The sequence below is a fragment of the Alligator mississippiensis genome, chromosome 1 (genome assembly GCF_030867095.1).
Source record: "Alligator mississippiensis isolate rAllMis1 chromosome 1, rAllMis1, whole genome shotgun sequence".
In the NCBI taxonomy this organism is placed as follows: domain Eukaryota; kingdom Metazoa; phylum Chordata; order Crocodylia; family Alligatoridae; genus Alligator; species Alligator mississippiensis.
This window is the reverse complement of record NC_081824.1, coordinates 161502772-161520696: the sequence shown is the minus strand read 5'-3', so window position 1 is coordinate 161520696 and position 17925 is coordinate 161502772. Positions and strand designations below refer to the sequence as shown.

Sequence of the window (17925 nt, the reverse complement as noted above, 5' to 3'; positions counted from 1 at the left end):
CTTAATGGCCATTGTACTAATTCTACTGTGCATTAGTGCAGTTGGCAAAAACTATGCTAATGCACAGTAAATTAGTCCAGTATGCACTAAGTATCACAAAAAAAGCATTTGTTTACGCTAATGCGCAGTAGCGCTGATTACAGCCCATTAAGTTTAGTACCTGTTATTACAGGTACTAAACTTAATGCACCATAATTACAGTGCATTAATGAATGTGTAGATTTGCCCACTAGGTAATAAAATTTCTGCCCTCTATTTGCATCTCCATCATCTGTGTTGTTTTTATCTTTAAAGATAGAAAAGGGGTGATCCCTTTATGGTGTTACCCTTGAATTCAGGAAAATTGGGCTCAGTTCCCTCTTCCATCTCAAATATCTTGTGTGATCTTGAGCAAGTCATTCAGTCTCTATGACTGCAGTTCCCCATTTGTAAAATGTAAAAAGGGGGAAAGTAGTGTTTTGGATAGCATTTAAATATTGGGAGAATGGGGACCAGCTCCATCTAAGCACTGAAAAAAATCTCTTTGTACAGCTCAGCTTACTAGCAAATTCTCAGCTATCCACTGAGTGTCTCTTTCTTCTTCTGAACATCTCTATCCATGTCAAAGACAGTACTGCTATACTTGCTTGTTTGTAACAAATTCCTTTCGTTCCATCTTTGCTCCCCCCAGAAAATTGCACTTCAGTATTCTTTGATTCACCACATTTCATATCAGAGTTCAGACTTCTCCAAAGTTTATGATGTTTGAATCTTGGAGCATCTCTATTCACCTTCATGTAAAAATGCAGGCATGAATAGCTAAATAACTTATACATACATATTTGTGAAAATGTGCGTGTGTTTATGGAAAGAGTCATGAAATTTGTCATTTTCCTTTTCTGTGTAAAACTTTACATAGCTCCAGCATGATCATGAAACTTTCTGGGAAACAATGAAACATAATATTTTGTACATTTTCTGCATTGTTCAAGATTCCATATAGTTAATATAAATAACTTATAATAATCATGAGTGAGATGCAGTTGTAAATGTGCTAGGAGTGGGGGTTAATGTAGGTCTGCTAGGAAAACCTATCCTACTTAATAATCCCATATAGAGAATAAGGGTTGGCCGAAACTGAAAATCTTTTCTTTTTATCCAAAGGACATTATTCTGTCACTATATAGCAAAATCAAGTCAATATTTTTATAACAAATATAATTGTTACTTTAAAATGGACTTGAAATACCAGAAGTGTAGTCTGGTAATATATTCAATATCAGTAGGAGAGCCATAATTAAGATGTATGTGTTTTGTAACTGATCAGGAAGGTTGAATGAGTTAAATAACAGACTAATCAAAGTATTGTCTAAGCATTTGAAAGAAAATGCATGCCCTGCTGTGTATATATTCATTTAAATTAACTTTGATGTCATGTTTTATGAGAAGATTCTGAAGGAAGATTTTGTTTTTTCACTTTATGGTTAACAAACTCTTAAATATTAATTTGTGAATTCTCTAGGTAAGATATAAAAATATATTATTCAGTGTGTTTCTTTAGAGGTGTGCCTTTGTTGTTGTGGGCAATTATTCTGTAGGGAAAAAAGTCTGACTTTCAAATTTCATTTTCACACCTGCCAAAGCTACTCATTAGCACTATTTCTTCTCAGCAGAGAATTAATAATCAATTTAGAAAAAAAGATGCAGAGACTTTTTTTGTATACTTTATAATATATTATAGCCTATCATGCTCCTCCAAGTAGAATATTTGCAAGAATAAGGGGAATGTTTTATTAGTATGCCATTGATGATATATCCTACAAATTTATCAATAATTTGAAAGTATTCCTACTACAGATTCCAAAAATGCCAGGAGGCAAGCTCAAAATTTGAGATTTGAAATCTGAAACAAACTGAAATTCATCTTGTGGAGACTAGTTTTTGGTTGTTTCTGTTGTAATGATAGTGGGTCAGTTCAAAATACAGACCCAAATTTGGATTTAGATATACCATAAAAGTTCACAATTCAAGTTGGTTTGGTCCTATCTGTAAGTGCAAGGAAGTCTTACTTTTCTGAGCTTTCTTCTCTAAAACCAGTTCCGCTTTAAAGAAGTGTCTAAGAGAAAAATATGCTCTGCATAATTGAGTACATGATATGGGGTGAAAGTTTGTTTCTCTGTCCTTGGGAATATAATTCAAAAGAGATGTTTTTCAGCTTCCCCATTTTGCATTATCCTTCCTTTCTGCACTTGTGAAAAAAAAAATGCCATGCAAGAGTTCAGCTCCTGGGCACATTTTATATTTATATGTGCCCAAGCCATAGTTCCCTGGTCAAGGTAGTTATTTACTGCAAAGCTATGGTACATTCTTAGTGCTCCATTGCTACTTCTAAACTGCAGTTTGACGTTGGCAGTACCCAGGAAATGAAATAGCCACTATATTCATCAAGGGCCACTACCATCTGCCCTAGTGTCTAAATGCTGACCTTTGCAAGCTCTGTGTAGGTTTTTCCCTCTACCCCCTGGACAGGAAAGTAGGGCCTCCACATATGTTTAACCCCACATTTTTGCAGGATACTAATATTTCTGTTGTTAATTGACTGCAGTTTTACAGGAGTGTGTATCCCAGATGTGATTACTCTAAAATGAAAGAATGCCGGTGTTGGGGTTGAATATCTCCAATCCAATTACCAAAATGCCCCTGTATTTTATTTTGCAAGTTTCTTTCACTTGGATATGAGGTTTCTAAATGACTCTGGTAATCCTGGATTTTTTCTTGTTTTCACAGGTGACATGTAACTGTTTCACCATCAGTAATGGAGAGATGCAGGATGTTGGTGTTGGCCTGTATCCCAGGTACTGTGGACACTGTTTCATTCACAGGCAAAAACCATGAGGGTTTTTAAAAATTATTTTATTTTATTGGTAGCTAGAGGGGCCATTGAAGCAGCAGGTACCACAGCTGAATCAGAAACTAGGAAATGCAAATATAAATTATAAGAAAATAAAAGATATTGCTGAGTTTTTAAAACTGTGTTTAAAACTCCTAATTACGAAGTTTTGAAATAATTTAGATAGGGCATCTATCTACATCTGATTCGTATTGAGGCCTCATCTTTCCCATACAATGTGGGGGTGGGAGTACAGAATGAACACTACCATGTGATCAGGGCTTCGTAAGCATAGAAATAAATTTGTTTCAGGGTTTCCTTGAAAGAAAAACTTCTTGCAGCATAGAGTTTTTCTTACTGGCCTTTCAAAAGCTAAGCCATGATGTTATATATGAACATTAAGAGTAATCAAGAAACTAATAAAGTGAAAGACTGATCCATAGATATTCATACTTACTTAATCTGTAACACTCTATATAATCTTAACTATGAGGAAGAATCTGTCTGGTTTTGTTTTATTTATATATAAGCTTGGCGTTATTGTTAATGTTTTGTGCTATAGCAGTGGTGCCCAACTTTTTGGCCCTGCAGGCCAGATGAGTGACGTGGTCAGTCTGTGGGCTCAATACAGCATGCAGGATCAAGGCCCAATCTAGCTCATGGGGGCCAGCCCAGCATATGGCCCCAATTCTGCAAGCCAGATTGGGCCCCATGGCAGATTGCACCCAAGGCCCTGGCCACACATCCAGAGTCATATTATCTGACATAGCTTGAAAATTAGGCAGCAGGGGAGCAGTGAAAGTGTTAATTGCCACCGTTTTCCCATAGCCAAGTTTCCACACCCATGGGAAGCTCTGTGGGCCAGATAATATGGCTCCACTGGCCAGAGGTTGAGCATCACTGTGCTAGAGTAGTGGTGTCCAACCTTCTGGCCCAGCAGCTGAGTGAGTCTGCAGGCCAGATCCCACCCCATGTCGCTGTCCCAATCAAACTATGTGCTGCCTTGATTCCAAGTGCCTGGATCCAGCCATACACTGGCACAGTCTAGCATGAAGGGTCACATTATCTGGCCCACAGGTCCAGATATCTGACAGCAGTAGAACAGGAATTAATGTTGTGCCACCACTCCCCTACTACCACATTTCTGGAAAATTGGGGAGCCCTGTGGGCCAGATGATATGGCTCTGTGGGGCCAGATTTGGCTTGCAGGCTGGGGATTGAGCACCCGTGCTAGATTAATGTCTACAGGACCCAGAATAGGGACCCTGTACTGCAAAGGTGTACATGTGACGAACTTAGAGACAAAAATAGGGGAGGAAGGACCCGAGGAATTATGTAATAAAGTGGAGCTTCACTCAATATTTGATATGGGAAATTTAAAAAATCCTTAACTTTTCAAAAGCTTGGGGAAAATGCAATGTCAAAATATTCATTTCCAAATTAAAACCTAAGCTTTGTGACTGGAGAAGAGGTTATGTGCCCTGGTGGTTAAGGAACTGTCCTGAGATGCGGGAGACGGGTTCAAGCAGAATTTTCCATTCCAGATCAGTCTGATTTAGGTAAAGTGAGGACTTGACCTGGGGTCTCCAAAATCCCAGCATAGTATACTCACCACCAGGCTATAGAGCAGTGCTTCTCAACCTGTGGCCTATGGGCTGCATGTGGCTCAGTCAGCATGCTGCTGCAGCCCATGTGATATCCTGTTAAAAAAAAAAAAAGTAAAGACATTTGACAATGTAGGAATGAGCGGTATTACAGAATATTGATTTATATTGCATTATGGTCAAATAAGATACAAAACGTTTTTAAATGGATACACAGGAAGTAAGTTGTGTGGGTGCAGCGTACATAACACATTGAGAGCTGCAGGTGTGGCCCACTATGGTGGTGATAGTTTTCATCCCCACGAAAAGGAAAAACTTAAAAAGGATTTGAAAGAAGAGAGGATACTGCCTTTACAGTTCATTTCAGGGAGATGCATAGACTTTTCAGGAATCCCCTGTCCCCATTTTTCTTCTTTTGGTTCTTCCCTTCAGGACCCAAATTTGGTGCAGCACTGCACAGAGGAGGTAGAGAGATTTTTAGCAACAGTAAAACTTTTTTATGGGGAAAATCCTGTTGAAGTCACTAAAAGGGCTCACAGAATAGCTGTTGTACCTGTAAACAGCTAGAATTAATGTATTTTGTTCTGTTTTGCTGCATATAATATATTTTCCCTCTTTCTACATGAGGCTTCCTGTCCCACAAAGTTAGGTGAATTAAGCTGACTGAGATGTTGGCATTTCCACCACCTCCTTCCCTGTAGCCTATCCCACACTTTCTAGGGTTCACGCTATCTTCCATCCAGCACAAGACAGCAGGCAAAGAGAAAGTGCCCTGATTGTTAACCCAAACCTTAGATAATAGTGTTCAGTCCTTTTAATGATCACTGTCTGCCAGGTAAAAAGGGATGATGGTCAAGATGAGAGACTCTATATTTTAACAGCTGAAAGGAGGGTAATGGACAGAAGAACTGCTTTCCCAACTGTGACCACCAGTTGGGACAAAAGGCTGCCAGGCAGGGTGAATGACTATGAGAGAGGAATACATTAAGGAAGCTCCTCAGCAAGAAGCCTTGGGCAATTGCCCAAGGATTACAGACAAAAAATGAGAGAAGACTGGACCCTCTGGAAGCCATACCGCCTGGTCCTTAGTGGTAGCTAGTAGGCCGGGGCACAAGAAATCCCTTTGATTTTAACAAGATACATAGGAGTTTTTGGACTGGGACCAGAAACCAAACCAATGTGGCTTTAGCAAAGCCTGCCCCCAGGGCCAGCAGCCACCATTTTGAGTGGCTAAAGTTCACTTCCTTCGACACTGTATGGGTGATGTAAGCAAAGAAAGGTGTACTAAGGAGTTATGGCCACCATCCCATATGTCATGACTATGCTAGAATTTTTATGTGAATAGTTCAGTAGACTGTTACCAAAATGGTTAGACTCCGGTCCTGGGTATTAAAAGAAAAAGGTCTTCCTAGTAGTCATGTGACTACTAGGAAGTAGCAGTCATGTGACACATCACAGTTTTGCCAGATGTATAGAAATATTATTCTAGAAAAACTCCTCTACTGGGGATGGATAAGAAGAGAAAAATGCAGTGAGAGTCCTTACAGTTTCCTCACTTATCTTTCCATCACAACATATGTGTGTTTGTGCTTGTGTGTATGGACAGTTGTATATTTTAGTTGCTTTGAAAGAGGAGGGAGGCCTGCTGCTTAGGAGTCTGCAGCCACTGTGATGCTATAACTGTTATGCCTGCATGATCCTGTAGCAATGCAAGTGAGCTAAATCAGTCTAATTTTGACCCTTGATGAATTAGGATTAAAACTGGAATGGTTTTGCCATTAATACATTGCTGCAGAATAAAACAAGTTTAACAGGTACAGCATAATGGCTTGCATCTGTGTCCTTTCATATTGATGTGATTATTACATCTATCTGCACCCAGTGTATATCTCTTCTCACCACACGCTGATTTGCTGCACTTGCTGGCTCACAAGTGCTGTGATTCCATTGGAGGCCAAATTAAGCAATGGATGGCATTGGATGTCACCTTTAATGTCACCAATGCCCTGCTGACATGGAAATGATACAGAAATATGATGGGTATCCTGACCTCTCTTGTATGTTTTTGGCCCAGACTATACACTCTATCTTGACCTGTCCTACGTCCTCTTCCTGCCCTTTGCATAGAGAATTTACAGGAAGGCAGCTAACCACTCCTTTTCATGCCGAACAGTGAGAAGGAGAAATGATCATGTACATAGGTCAAATGCATCATTTAAGGTGGGGACCCTGTTATTGTTGAATATAAATATAGCAAGTCTTAATTTCCTTAACTAACCAACAACAGTTGATTATCAGGGATTTTCCTTTTTGATAATTTAATTGCTTGATACAGTAGTTCTAAGTGACTCAGGAGGTAATCTCAGATGGTTCAGTAGGCACCAGCAGCATCAGCACTTTTTCTTCAATGTTCTCTCTTTTTTTCCCCCTCCACAGCATGTCTTTGCTGAACCACAGCTGTGACCCAAACTGTGTGATTGTTTTTGAGGGATACCAGCTTCTACTTCATTCAGTCCGGGAGATCCAGATTGGTGAAGAGGTAATTAATTTGTTCTCCCTTCTATCACAGACACCTGCAGCAGTGGTATCTCCCTAAATAAATTCCAGACTGCAGGGCCACCAGCTTAATATTTTGATGATATATTGATGCCTGTTTCTTATACAGCTATCAGGGCAAAGATGATAAATAGAATCATCTCTTCACACTGCCTGGGCCCCATAATCATTACTTCTCATAAATCACACACAATCTTGATAAATTCTTGTTCCTCCATTCTTCCTCTAGGCACTTCATTTTGTTAGTATTTGAACACCTTTCGGCTGATGGAAACACTTACAATATTTCTGGGTGGAATGCAATGTTCACCAAGTCATCACAACAATAAACATTTGTCAGACTACAACCACATTGTAGCAGTAAACCTTTTATTGGAAAAGAAAGCAGCAAGGCAGGGTTGGTTTTTTTTGTCTCTTTCATAAAAAAAGACTCAGAGAAATCCCTTTTGGGGTAATTTACATGTTTTAATCTAAGGCATTCCTAACTTCTTTTTTTAGATTGCATTTGTAGTACTTTACAAAAATTATTTTGGAACTGATTAAATATTTCCAGGTAACAACAACTTGATCACAGCAACTTGATTTACTAAGGAAGGGCTAGGTGCTTACATAACTTTATACATGTGAGTAGCTTTGTTTAAAGTTATTAGGACTCTACACATATGAACGTCTTGCAGAACCAAGACCATGTATAAATCCAGTCCACTTCTGTGCTTCATAACTTTCTCAGCTGTAGGGCACACACAGTCCCTAATTACAGCTTTCCAGAAATACCTAATGCTTTATCTATGTAATTAAAAAAAAAAAAAAATTCCACTCTATAAACTGCAAGGTAGGTAGTTGAGTGGTAAAATATCTTCATACCTGTAATAATGAAATTACACTGGAGAATCAAGGAAAGTGTCTTTGCAGTACATGTTTTCTTCCAGACAAAAGAAATCTTTTGGGATCCAGTGTTACCAACTGCAGATCTTAGTCCAGTGAAAATTCCTGTTGATATTTGTATGCCTTTATTTTTTTGCCTTTTTTTAACTTCATGACCATGAACCTTCTTCCCTATTTACTAAAATACACAAAAAGAGTAGAATAAGTATGAATGACATCTTAGACTATGCAACAAATAGACTCTAAACTCTAGAGCTCGTTATTTTCTATTTGGGGATTTTTTTTCCCCAGATAAATTTCACCAAGGCTAGGGACAGACATTACACATAAACCAGTTTAAGTGATCAGAAACTGGTTTAAACCTGTAACAGAACAACTGGTTTAAAGTTGTAACAGAACAGATGTTCAGTGCACATAAACCAATTTGAAAATGGCTAAAACCAGTCTGAGATAAATAAACCTGGTTGAATGTCATATCTGACTTAACTGATTTGGCTCAAACCAGTTTATGCAATGTCTGTCCCAGACCCCTTCATGGTTTAAGTTAAGCCAGACTCCCCCAGCATGCTCTCTGGGCTGGGTGGGGCTCTCTGCTCCACAGCAGAGCTGGCCCCTCCCATCTGCTCCCTGACTGGAGCTCAGCAGAGGCTGCAGGCATCTGTCTGGCTTCCCCCTACTCTCCCTTCCTCCTCCCTCCCCTCCCCACTTCCTGCTAAGCAGGGTTTGCCCTGTCTCCTCTGCCTTACATAGACACCTCTCAGCATTAGCTAACAGACCACATGCTAGCTATGGTCTGTACTGTAGCAGACAGGACAAAGGCAGAATCAACAGGTAGCTGGTAATGTCCCTCTGTTGTTTTCTTAGTGGGGTGATAAACACTGAGTTGGGTTGATAAACACTGTGTTATTAATTTCCTGCTGGGCTGGTCTGAAGTGGGGGGAATCCCTCCGTAATCAGAGTGTCTTGCTGAGGCCTGGCTACACCCCCTTAGCTCAGCACTATGGAATGGATGGGAGGGCTGCTCTAGCACCTCTCGGCCTCTAAACTGAGCCACTGCAGGCATGGGCCTGCATTTCTGGGATGTGTGTGCAGTTATAAACTGATTCAGCCTAGGCAGATTAAACTAACCTGCAAAGATTGAATCAGTTCAGGCTCAGATTGAATCAGTGTCTGTCCCTAGCCCAAATGTTCCTTTGTACAAAGGTGGCTCTTTTGAAGCATGAAAGATGCTCATCTGTTGCAGGGATAGGCATAGTAGTAGAAGCTGAATAAAATGGTGATTTATATATTTGTATGGCCCATGGATAAATTGCACTATGGCTGTGATCTGTGGTCCACATGAAGAATTGGTGTAAATGAGCATATCTCCCAGGGAAGCCTCTTGGCCAAAGTCAGAGGTAAGGTCAATATGATGGAAATTGTAAGTTATTATACCAATTCCTTTGTGGTGACTTTGACAGCTGCAGGATTGGGCACTTAATGAATACAGCATACCTTTTTGGTGGTTAGATTTTCCAGACAACTCAGTTCTCAAAATGGTGGCTCTTGAGAGTCTGGCCACAGTGTCTAAATGGGACCTGAGCTCTCTTGTAAATCAGACCTGAAAAAGGGAGAAAAGCAATTGGGGCAAGAAAGTAATTAAGAGGCTGTGAAATAAAGCAGGTGGCCCCTGGTTCACCTGAAAATAGTGATGGCATTACATGCTTGCTAAAATGAGAGGTAAGTTATAGCAGTTTAAGTTTTCATTTACTGAGGGATAAGAGTAAGCATATGAGCAGTTACCAAGAACCAGCAGATGTGTATTTACATATTAAAATGGATTTGTGAAAAATGGATATAAATGTTTAAATAGTGATATTTGGCATCTGTCATTTACCTTTGGAGAGGAGAAAAAGGGAAAGGAGAATAATATTCAAGAGCATGTAAGAGAAAGTGAGGATCCAACATTATTTAATATATTCTTCTCAGTTTTACATTTCCACTCCTCTCCTCTTGTGTTATACAGTTTGTCTTTGTTGTACACACCTCCTACACATAAGGACAGTGCAGGTTACATTACTTCTTCACTTAGTCCCGTTATAAATTATTCAGAACTTACACTGGCATAACTGAGATAAGGAATCAGTGTCAGTGGGACAGTACAAAATATGTCAGGGTCTATAGAATCTGGCCCTGTCTCTGGATAAAAGCATTGCTTTCTGCATAATGAATGTGGGATCATACAAGAGGTAGTTTTTCAAATTTTGCAGCAACAACAACCCTAAAACAGTTCGAAGGTCCCTGCTACTCGTGGCATATATTATGCAATTAACTGGTTAATCACGCAGTACATTTAGATCAGCCACACGTGCAAAGTAAGTCTGGCCACAAGTGCAAACTAATTATCACACAATTAACTGGTTAATCGTGTAATAAATTTAGGCCCACCACAAGTGCAAAGTAATTAGCACACAATAAAAATGGCTCTTTTGGCTATAAAAAGAGCCAACCAGCTATAAAGTTCGTGCTTCAAAATTTATAACAACTCTATAGCTGGTTTCTATCGAGGTTTAATTTGAACATGTAGCAGGGCTGTAAGGATTAGAAAAACATCTTGATCTTGTCTTAAACTAGTTTTAAAGACAGAATGTGTGGTAAATAGAAGTGTGAATAATCAAATTACCTTATTGGAAATAAGAATGACAATAGTGACTCACAGCAAGACTAGTAAAAGGGACACTGTTGTTTTATTATCCATCTATAACAAGCTTGCTGGGAGCTTGGGGCCATTGCCAAGATAATACCAAGCAAAAGCATTTTATGTTTTTGTTAGACCAATCAAAATAAAAGTTATGTTTCAGTTTTATAGTGACTTCCATCTGAGGTGTCTAAAATCAATTTACAAGCATGAATTATTATCCCCATTATACCAAAAGGGAAATGGAAAAACGGAATTTAAGTCAGTGGTGCTGAACAATATGCTTTTCTGAGCATAATATAAAGAGGAGGGCAGAGTGGGCCTAAGTATTATTGTAAGCCAGGAGGAGAGACTTCATTAAAGTTTAATATAATACAGATCAGAATGAAGGCGAGATCTTGCCCTAAAGTACAAATAATTTTGATTAGATGATAGACCAAGTAAGTTTAAAAAAAAAAAAAAAAAGAATGGATCAGCTAAAATGAAAGGTCAGCTAAGATGAACCTCAAAAATGACAAGCTTGCCTTTTTTCCCTTCTTTTGGGTGTTGTTCCAATTTTTGAGCTAACTGGGGCCATTTCATGGATTATCACTTCCATGGAGAATAACTTACTTTCGCACATTTTTTACAAAAAAACCATTGAACATTCAATGGTTTTGACCAAATTTTGCTTTGAGCTTTTGAGTTTCTTCGAATCCCAAAGCCAAATGGAATCTTAGGATATGAGAAATCAGGCAGATTGAAAGAGGAAGGAATTGTTTGTCGAAATTTCCATTGGCAAAAACTGTTGTGTTTGATGTAGCTGTATCTTTGCTGAAGACCTAATAGAGCTTAATATCACATAGGAAAAAACAACTTTCAAATAAGTTTGAGAACAGTATTGACATTTCCAAGTGTTAAAAACATCTGTCAGGTCCTTCCAAATCATAAGAACAATTTAAAAATCAGGAGATCCTATGTGAAAAATAGTACATATATTAATTGAAAAATTTTGGATTGTTTTCTTTGCTATCTGGTGTTTGAGCCTTTAGGATATATATATTTTCAAGCTTGCCTCCACAATTATCGTACTAGTTTTGTTGATTTTTTTTTTTCCGGGTGAAAGCTGAGATTCTGGTATAATCTTGTGATTTTGAGAGCTGGTGCTTTAACAAAAAATTGCAAGAGTTGGCCACACTGATAATTGTTTGGTCTTTGTTTTGCTTAGGAAACCAGCTGTTCAATCCTAGGTTTTCAGGATTGAACAGTTACAGAACTCAGTTACAGAATACCAGCTTTACACTAATTTAGTGGTATGGAATAAACACACAAAAACACTGTGCTTTCAGGGTGTGTCCATACTGTGCGAAGCAGACAACCACAGAGACACCTGAGTTAGCTATTGTGTGTACTAGCTCTGGAACTGGAAGCAATATAACTATTTTGATGTGGGTCTGCACCTGGGCTCATTAGGCTGAGAGATCCTCAGAGCAAAGCTGACTGGTGTTTGTGAAGCCAGCGATGCAGGCACGGGCAGGGTGGAATGCCATGGGAGCACCATGGGGGAAGGAGACGTGAAGGGAAAATAGACCACGCTTGGGAGCAACCTCCAATCTCTCTCTGTCAAAGCAAGAGTTAGAGAAGGTCACCTAGTGCTCTCTTGACCCTAATCTTTACCATGGTTCAGAGCATAATTGAGTTTAATAACAAGAAGAAGGAAACGATGATAGAATTCAGCTGTGAAATTTTTATTCTGCATGTCTAATAAGGCTACAGGACACTAAAGTCTGCTTCCAGTCACTCTGAATTAATTATAACACCATCCTCCTCCTCACAATAATGTTAGCTTTAGCTTTGATTACTTTTGTTACTTTAGGTCAAACTCCTAACATTATGTAGAGATTTTTTCCCTACATTTTACTTCCATTTTTTTGAGAGCAAGAAAATGGTATAAAAAGGTTGGACTAAGAGATTACAAGGCAGGAATCATTTACCTGGATTCTTCAAGGATAACTGGGCCATCAAGTTCATTTTTATTCAGGCACATTTTGAAAACCTTCAGAGAAACCTGCTCTGAAGATCACTTATCAATTTTCCCTTTAAGTAATGACTTGAAAGTAGACTCACTGTTTCCACTGTACATTGTTTGACCTGTTGTTAAACCCAAGTCTTAAAGACAGCCCATTAGCTGGTCATTTAAATCTGCTACTTACACTTTCCAAATTCCTATCACTACAACAGCATATGATATGAATATGATTGATTTTCAGCTGCAGTCTCTGTTACCAAAAACAGGCCTGTAGCCCATTAACTGGTGTTTCTCACATTGCAGTTTTCTAATTTAAATTTTTCCTTGGGGCAGAGAAGCTGGTTGTCTAAAGTAGCAAAACAATAAGTTCACATCTCAGTCACCATTTATTTTACCTGGTATAACAATGACCATGAAAAGGCTTTTAGATATATATTTATACTGTGACCTTGGAGGCAACAGTTTCCAAAGATGGATAGCCTGCTTCTCTGTAGTGAAAATGCATGCCTGTGTTTGCATACATAAAAATAAATTGAGTTCCAGTTTCTATAGAACCTTCCACCCAAGGACTTCTTTTCAGGTAGCATGTTATAGAGTTGTGAATTAATTCAGGCTAACAATAATCAGGTGGGATTGGAAAGTATACTGTTCATTTTAAATACTGGGAAACTAGGACTCTCAGAGAAGCTAGCTAACTTACCCGTGCCAGAGCTAGGGATACCAGAGGCACAACAAGCCAGTGCCCAGGGCAAGAGCTGACAAGTGTGGGAGGGAACTGTGCTGATGCTGACCACTAGAGAGAGGGAGAGCATGGGGAGCATTGTATGCCCTGGCTCTTCTCACTTCAGCAACAGCTGCAGTTGCTGCTGCCCACCTCCTAGTAGCATGGGCTGGGCTGCTGCAGCTGGGGGAGAGGCAGTGACATGGGCTCCCTGGGAAGCTGCTCCTGGTACACCTTCCTCCCCCTCCCAGCTCTGAGGGCAGAGCTATGCCTCCTACGATATTTTTTCATCTCCTTCCCCCTCCATGCACTGCTGGGCATGGGACTGTGCCTGCTTGGCTCTGTACCTCCCATGGGAAGGATTCCTTGGGGGGAACAGGGCCAAACTGACACCCCATGTAAGTTGGTGCCTGGTGTTGGTGCCCCTCTTGCCCTACCCTAGTGATGCTACTGAGCAACAGAGTTCATACCTCCCAAAAGCTGAAAAGTGGATTAGGAATTTGATGGTGCAAGTGTACCCAGACAGCAATTCTGTTTCACAGGGAATAGTCTACCATCAGTAAATCTTGTAGCTATTAAATAATTTCCTGCATTTTTAATAGATATTTAAGATATTCTTCTAGTTGTATGGGAAAGATGTTTCTTATAAGAAATACAATAAAGTGGCAAAGCTTTGGTCAGCAAAATTAATGTGTTAATATTAATCCTACATGCAAAACAACATTTGGGCAATATATGATAAATGGGAATATTTCATAAATATGTATAAGTTAAATGAGCCTTGCATTTAATGAACAGATCCAAAATTAAAATGAGTCTGAGGGAGACTTTAATAAAAGGTTGTTATGTTTAACTGATTAAGTGATTAGTATAGACTTAGTCACTGTTAGGCTGGCCATGTTTTTAAAATTTGTAATTACATTTTCCTGTTCAATCTGGAAATGATAAAATCCTTTTTACTGAGGACTCAATCCATGTCCCATTGAAATGAGTGGAAATATTCCCTCTGACTTTGATGGGACTTGGACGAGGCCCTTTACCTACCAAAAGAATCATGAGAGTTTAAAGCTCCACTAAAAGGATTATTAATAGTATGACACCTTTTGCCTCTTGGTCATATGTTAAAATATAGAGCAGTTTGGTAGCAACTATTACCATCTGTCCTATGAGAAATAAATTGGTCATTTCCAGTTAGTTCATATTATGAAAATATCTACATCACACTTTGTACTCCTGTGTAGAGTACAACAACCAAAAGGAGTAAACAACTAAAAGGGCCTGGAGTTAAACAAAGCAGGAGGTGATTTATTAGGTATGGTTATAGTTTTTCATTCAGGTGTAAGACAACGTCCCATCAAATATTTGGACCCACCTGCGTCAAAATCTAATAAATGTTTCGCAGTTTTCTGACCATGAATGATGGACTCCACATAAATGGTTGCTCCCAGAAGATTTCTGTGATACCTCAGACTGTATCTGAGCCAGGTCTATCTAATTCAAAAGCATAGTGGACAAAAACCAGACCTGGAGAAGAGGAGCAAAAAGGAATGAATTGGGTTTGCTCGGGGAAGGTTGTAAGACTGGGGTAAGAGACAGGACTGGAGACTGGTGGAGGAGATGGACCTGGCTGGGCAAGAAGAGCAGAACTGGAAACCAGTAGGTGTGGGGGGGGGGGGGGAGGGAAGAGAAGTCCCAGGGGGATGAGGAGAGAACTGGAACTGGCTGAGAAAAGTGGCTGGGACAAGGAACTGATAGGGGACACTGAGAATAGATGAGGTGCCAGGTGAGGGAGATTGGGACTGGTAGCCACAGAGGTCTGTGCAGTGGATCTACAGGTTTGAACCCCATGGATTTTGCCAATTTATGTATGCATGATCCAATACGAATTAACTCAATAGATTTTTCTGGTTTTACCTTTTTAAATCTGCAAAATTATAAACAGGCAGAAGCAGAAAGGCACACATACAAAGAGATGCAAACTATGTTGAAAGACCGTTTATTAAGTTTCAAAGTCAAAAGTTGGGCAATACCCAAATTCAGGTTGGTTGTGAAATCTTTATTTGGCCTTCTTGGGTATTTGTATTATATTATGGTCCTTAATTACATAATCACATACTATTTTTTCTCAAGTCCCTGCTTGTGGAAATGTTGAGTACTTGACTTAGCAACCTTAAAAATGTTCATTTAACTTAACTCTTATGTATTATACGATCAAATTACAGTTATAATAACAAATGAACAAAGTAACGGCATTATTAGCTATGCTTGTTAATTGTTTCTTTAATTACAGTACCCACTAATTTGCAACATTCTGTTACTGATGATGCTTTTTGCAGTCATTAGTGCAAATTGGTAAGGTTTTTCTGTAATTTCTTTTTGAGCTCAGTCTGATGTAACTTGGAACCATGTGAGAATTTACTTCTATTATTTTGTGTCTAAGATCAAAAGTAATGCAACTCAATTTCTAATTGGGTGCTTTAGAGTTTTTGAGTGGTCTGTAAATATCCTATATTCCACAGTGTGTACAACTAAGCAAGAGTGCTGGTCTGGGCTAGAGCTAGGCAGTGGGCTTGTAACAGTGTCTCTATCATAAATGGATGTCCACACAGTACTTTAAACTACAAAGCTTTTAAAACAAATGCAATGGGAGTGTGTTTTATAAAAGAATTCACTGTTGAATATAATTCATTCTGTGTATTAAAGAATTTAAGGAGTTAGAAATGTGTTTTATTTCAGTGATGATTACTGTATATTTTCTTATGAGCACTTAGCAATATTTTCAGAAGTGTAAATGGGGGTATTTTTGTGTTTCTTTTGTGTGCGGTGGGGTATGGAGGGTGTGTAGGGTGTAGGCATTGTGGGTGAAGTGTGTGAGTGTGCGCGGAAGGGTGGGAGGTATGGGGGGTAGAGATGGGTGGATGTGTGGGTTTGGGGGGTGTGGGGTGTGTGGAAGGGTGTAGGTGTGTGTGGGGTGTGTATGGGGGAGGGGGGGGTCCTCAGAGTCCCTGGAGTGTGCGAGTCCCCAGAGCCTCATCTCGTGGCAGTGAGCAGGGCCAGCCCCTGCCCCCAGCCCCATAGCATGCAGCTCCTGTCCTCCCACCGGAGTCCCCAGAGCCTTATGTGGTGGCAGCATATGGGGCCAGCCCTTCCTGGCCCCATATTGTGCAGCTCCTGTGCTTATGCCCAAGTCCCTAGCCACACTTGGCAGCAGTGCTTGGGACCAGTTCAGCCCAGCCCCATAGTGCACATTTTCACGCTGTCTCCTGAGTCTCTGACTGCACAGGGTGGCAGTGTGTGGGCCCCCACCTGGCCTCATAACGCGCAGCTCCTGTGCTCCCACTCGAGTTCCTGGCCACATGTGGTGGCACATGAAGGGACAGTCCCACCCAGCCCCATAGCACACAGCTCCCCTGCTCCTGCAGTGCGTGGGGGAAGCCCGATCCCATAGCATGCAGGTCCCTGTGCTATCAGCCACCTTCCCCCCAATGGGAGTTCCTCCCTGCGAGAATGGAAATGGGAGCTAGGGAAGGCTGGGAAACAGCCACAGGGTCACCAGGCAAAAACCTCTGCCAGGCAGAGGCTTCTTGTCTCCAGTGCCCCCTACCCTGGGATTGGAGGCAGGTTAGGCCAGGCTGGGGTGGGGTGTTGGTTACTTAACTAGATCTGCACCTCCAGCATAGAGGTGCTGGCTTTCGAAGGAGCAGCCGAGACCTAGGGCCCGTGATCATTCTTTCGGCTTACGGAGGGGCCCCGCGAGCCACGTGAAATTGTCTGGTCGGCCGGATCCAGCCCACAGGTCATATTTTGCTCTGCCCTGCACTAGACCATAAGCTGAATATAACCAATCCCTCCCCCCCCCCCCCAAAAAAAAAAAAAAAAAAGTTAATAGGGCTGTCACTTGCAAATCAAGGGAAGTGCTTCTTCCACTCTGTTCAGCACTATCAAAGCTGCACCTGGAGTCCTGCGTCCAGCTTTGGGCCCCGACTTCAAGAAGGATGCAGGCAAATAAACAATTTTGTCCTCTGCACTAAAATTTCCAGAGGGCCTGGGAAACAAGACTTATGAGGAAAGGCTGAAAGAACTAGGGTTATTGACTCTAGAGAAGAGAAGACTGAGGCTGGGTTTGAGAGCAGTCTTCATTTACCTGAAGGGTGATTACAGAGAAGATGGAGACAGGCTTTTCTCTGGGGCTGTAGGGGATAGGACTGGGAGCAATGGCATCAAGCTGCAGGAAAGGAAATTTAGGTTGGAGATTACAAGGAGCTCTCTGACAATGAGGCTGGTCAAGCACTGGAACAGGCTATGAAGAGAAGTTGTGGAATCTTTAAACTTGGGAATTTTCAAGAGCAGGTTGGACAGGCATTTGGCTCAAATGGTTTAGTCAAATATGATCCTGCCTTGAGCAGGGGGCTGGACTAGATGACCTTGTAAGTTCCCTTCCAGCTCTACTTTCCTATTTTCTTATGATCCTTGGTGTCATTTATAGGGAAACTATATTTCACAATGGATGAGTCACCTCCTCATGTCAACAGCATTGGAGAGTACAGGACTCCAGAACTAGCTAATGTCCTTTTCTTTTACATTTAGTTGGAATTTCTATCCCCC

General features: G+C 40.6%; 1 protein-coding gene across 6 annotated transcripts in view; it reads left to right on the top strand.

The window, feature by feature from the left end:
- SMYD3 (SET and MYND domain containing 3) overlaps positions 1-17925 on the top strand; it is a 764262-nt gene that overhangs the window by 609197 nt on the left and 137140 nt on the right. For all 6 annotated transcript variants that reach the window (XM_059716131.1, XM_014600010.3, XM_059716145.1 and 3 more), the window contains 2 exons: positions 2767-2834; positions 6910-7012. In XM_059716131.1, the coding sequence (XP_059572114.1) occupies positions 2767-2834; positions 6910-7012 (171 nt within the window). The remainder of the gene's footprint in view (positions 1-2766; positions 2835-6909; positions 7013-17925) is intronic.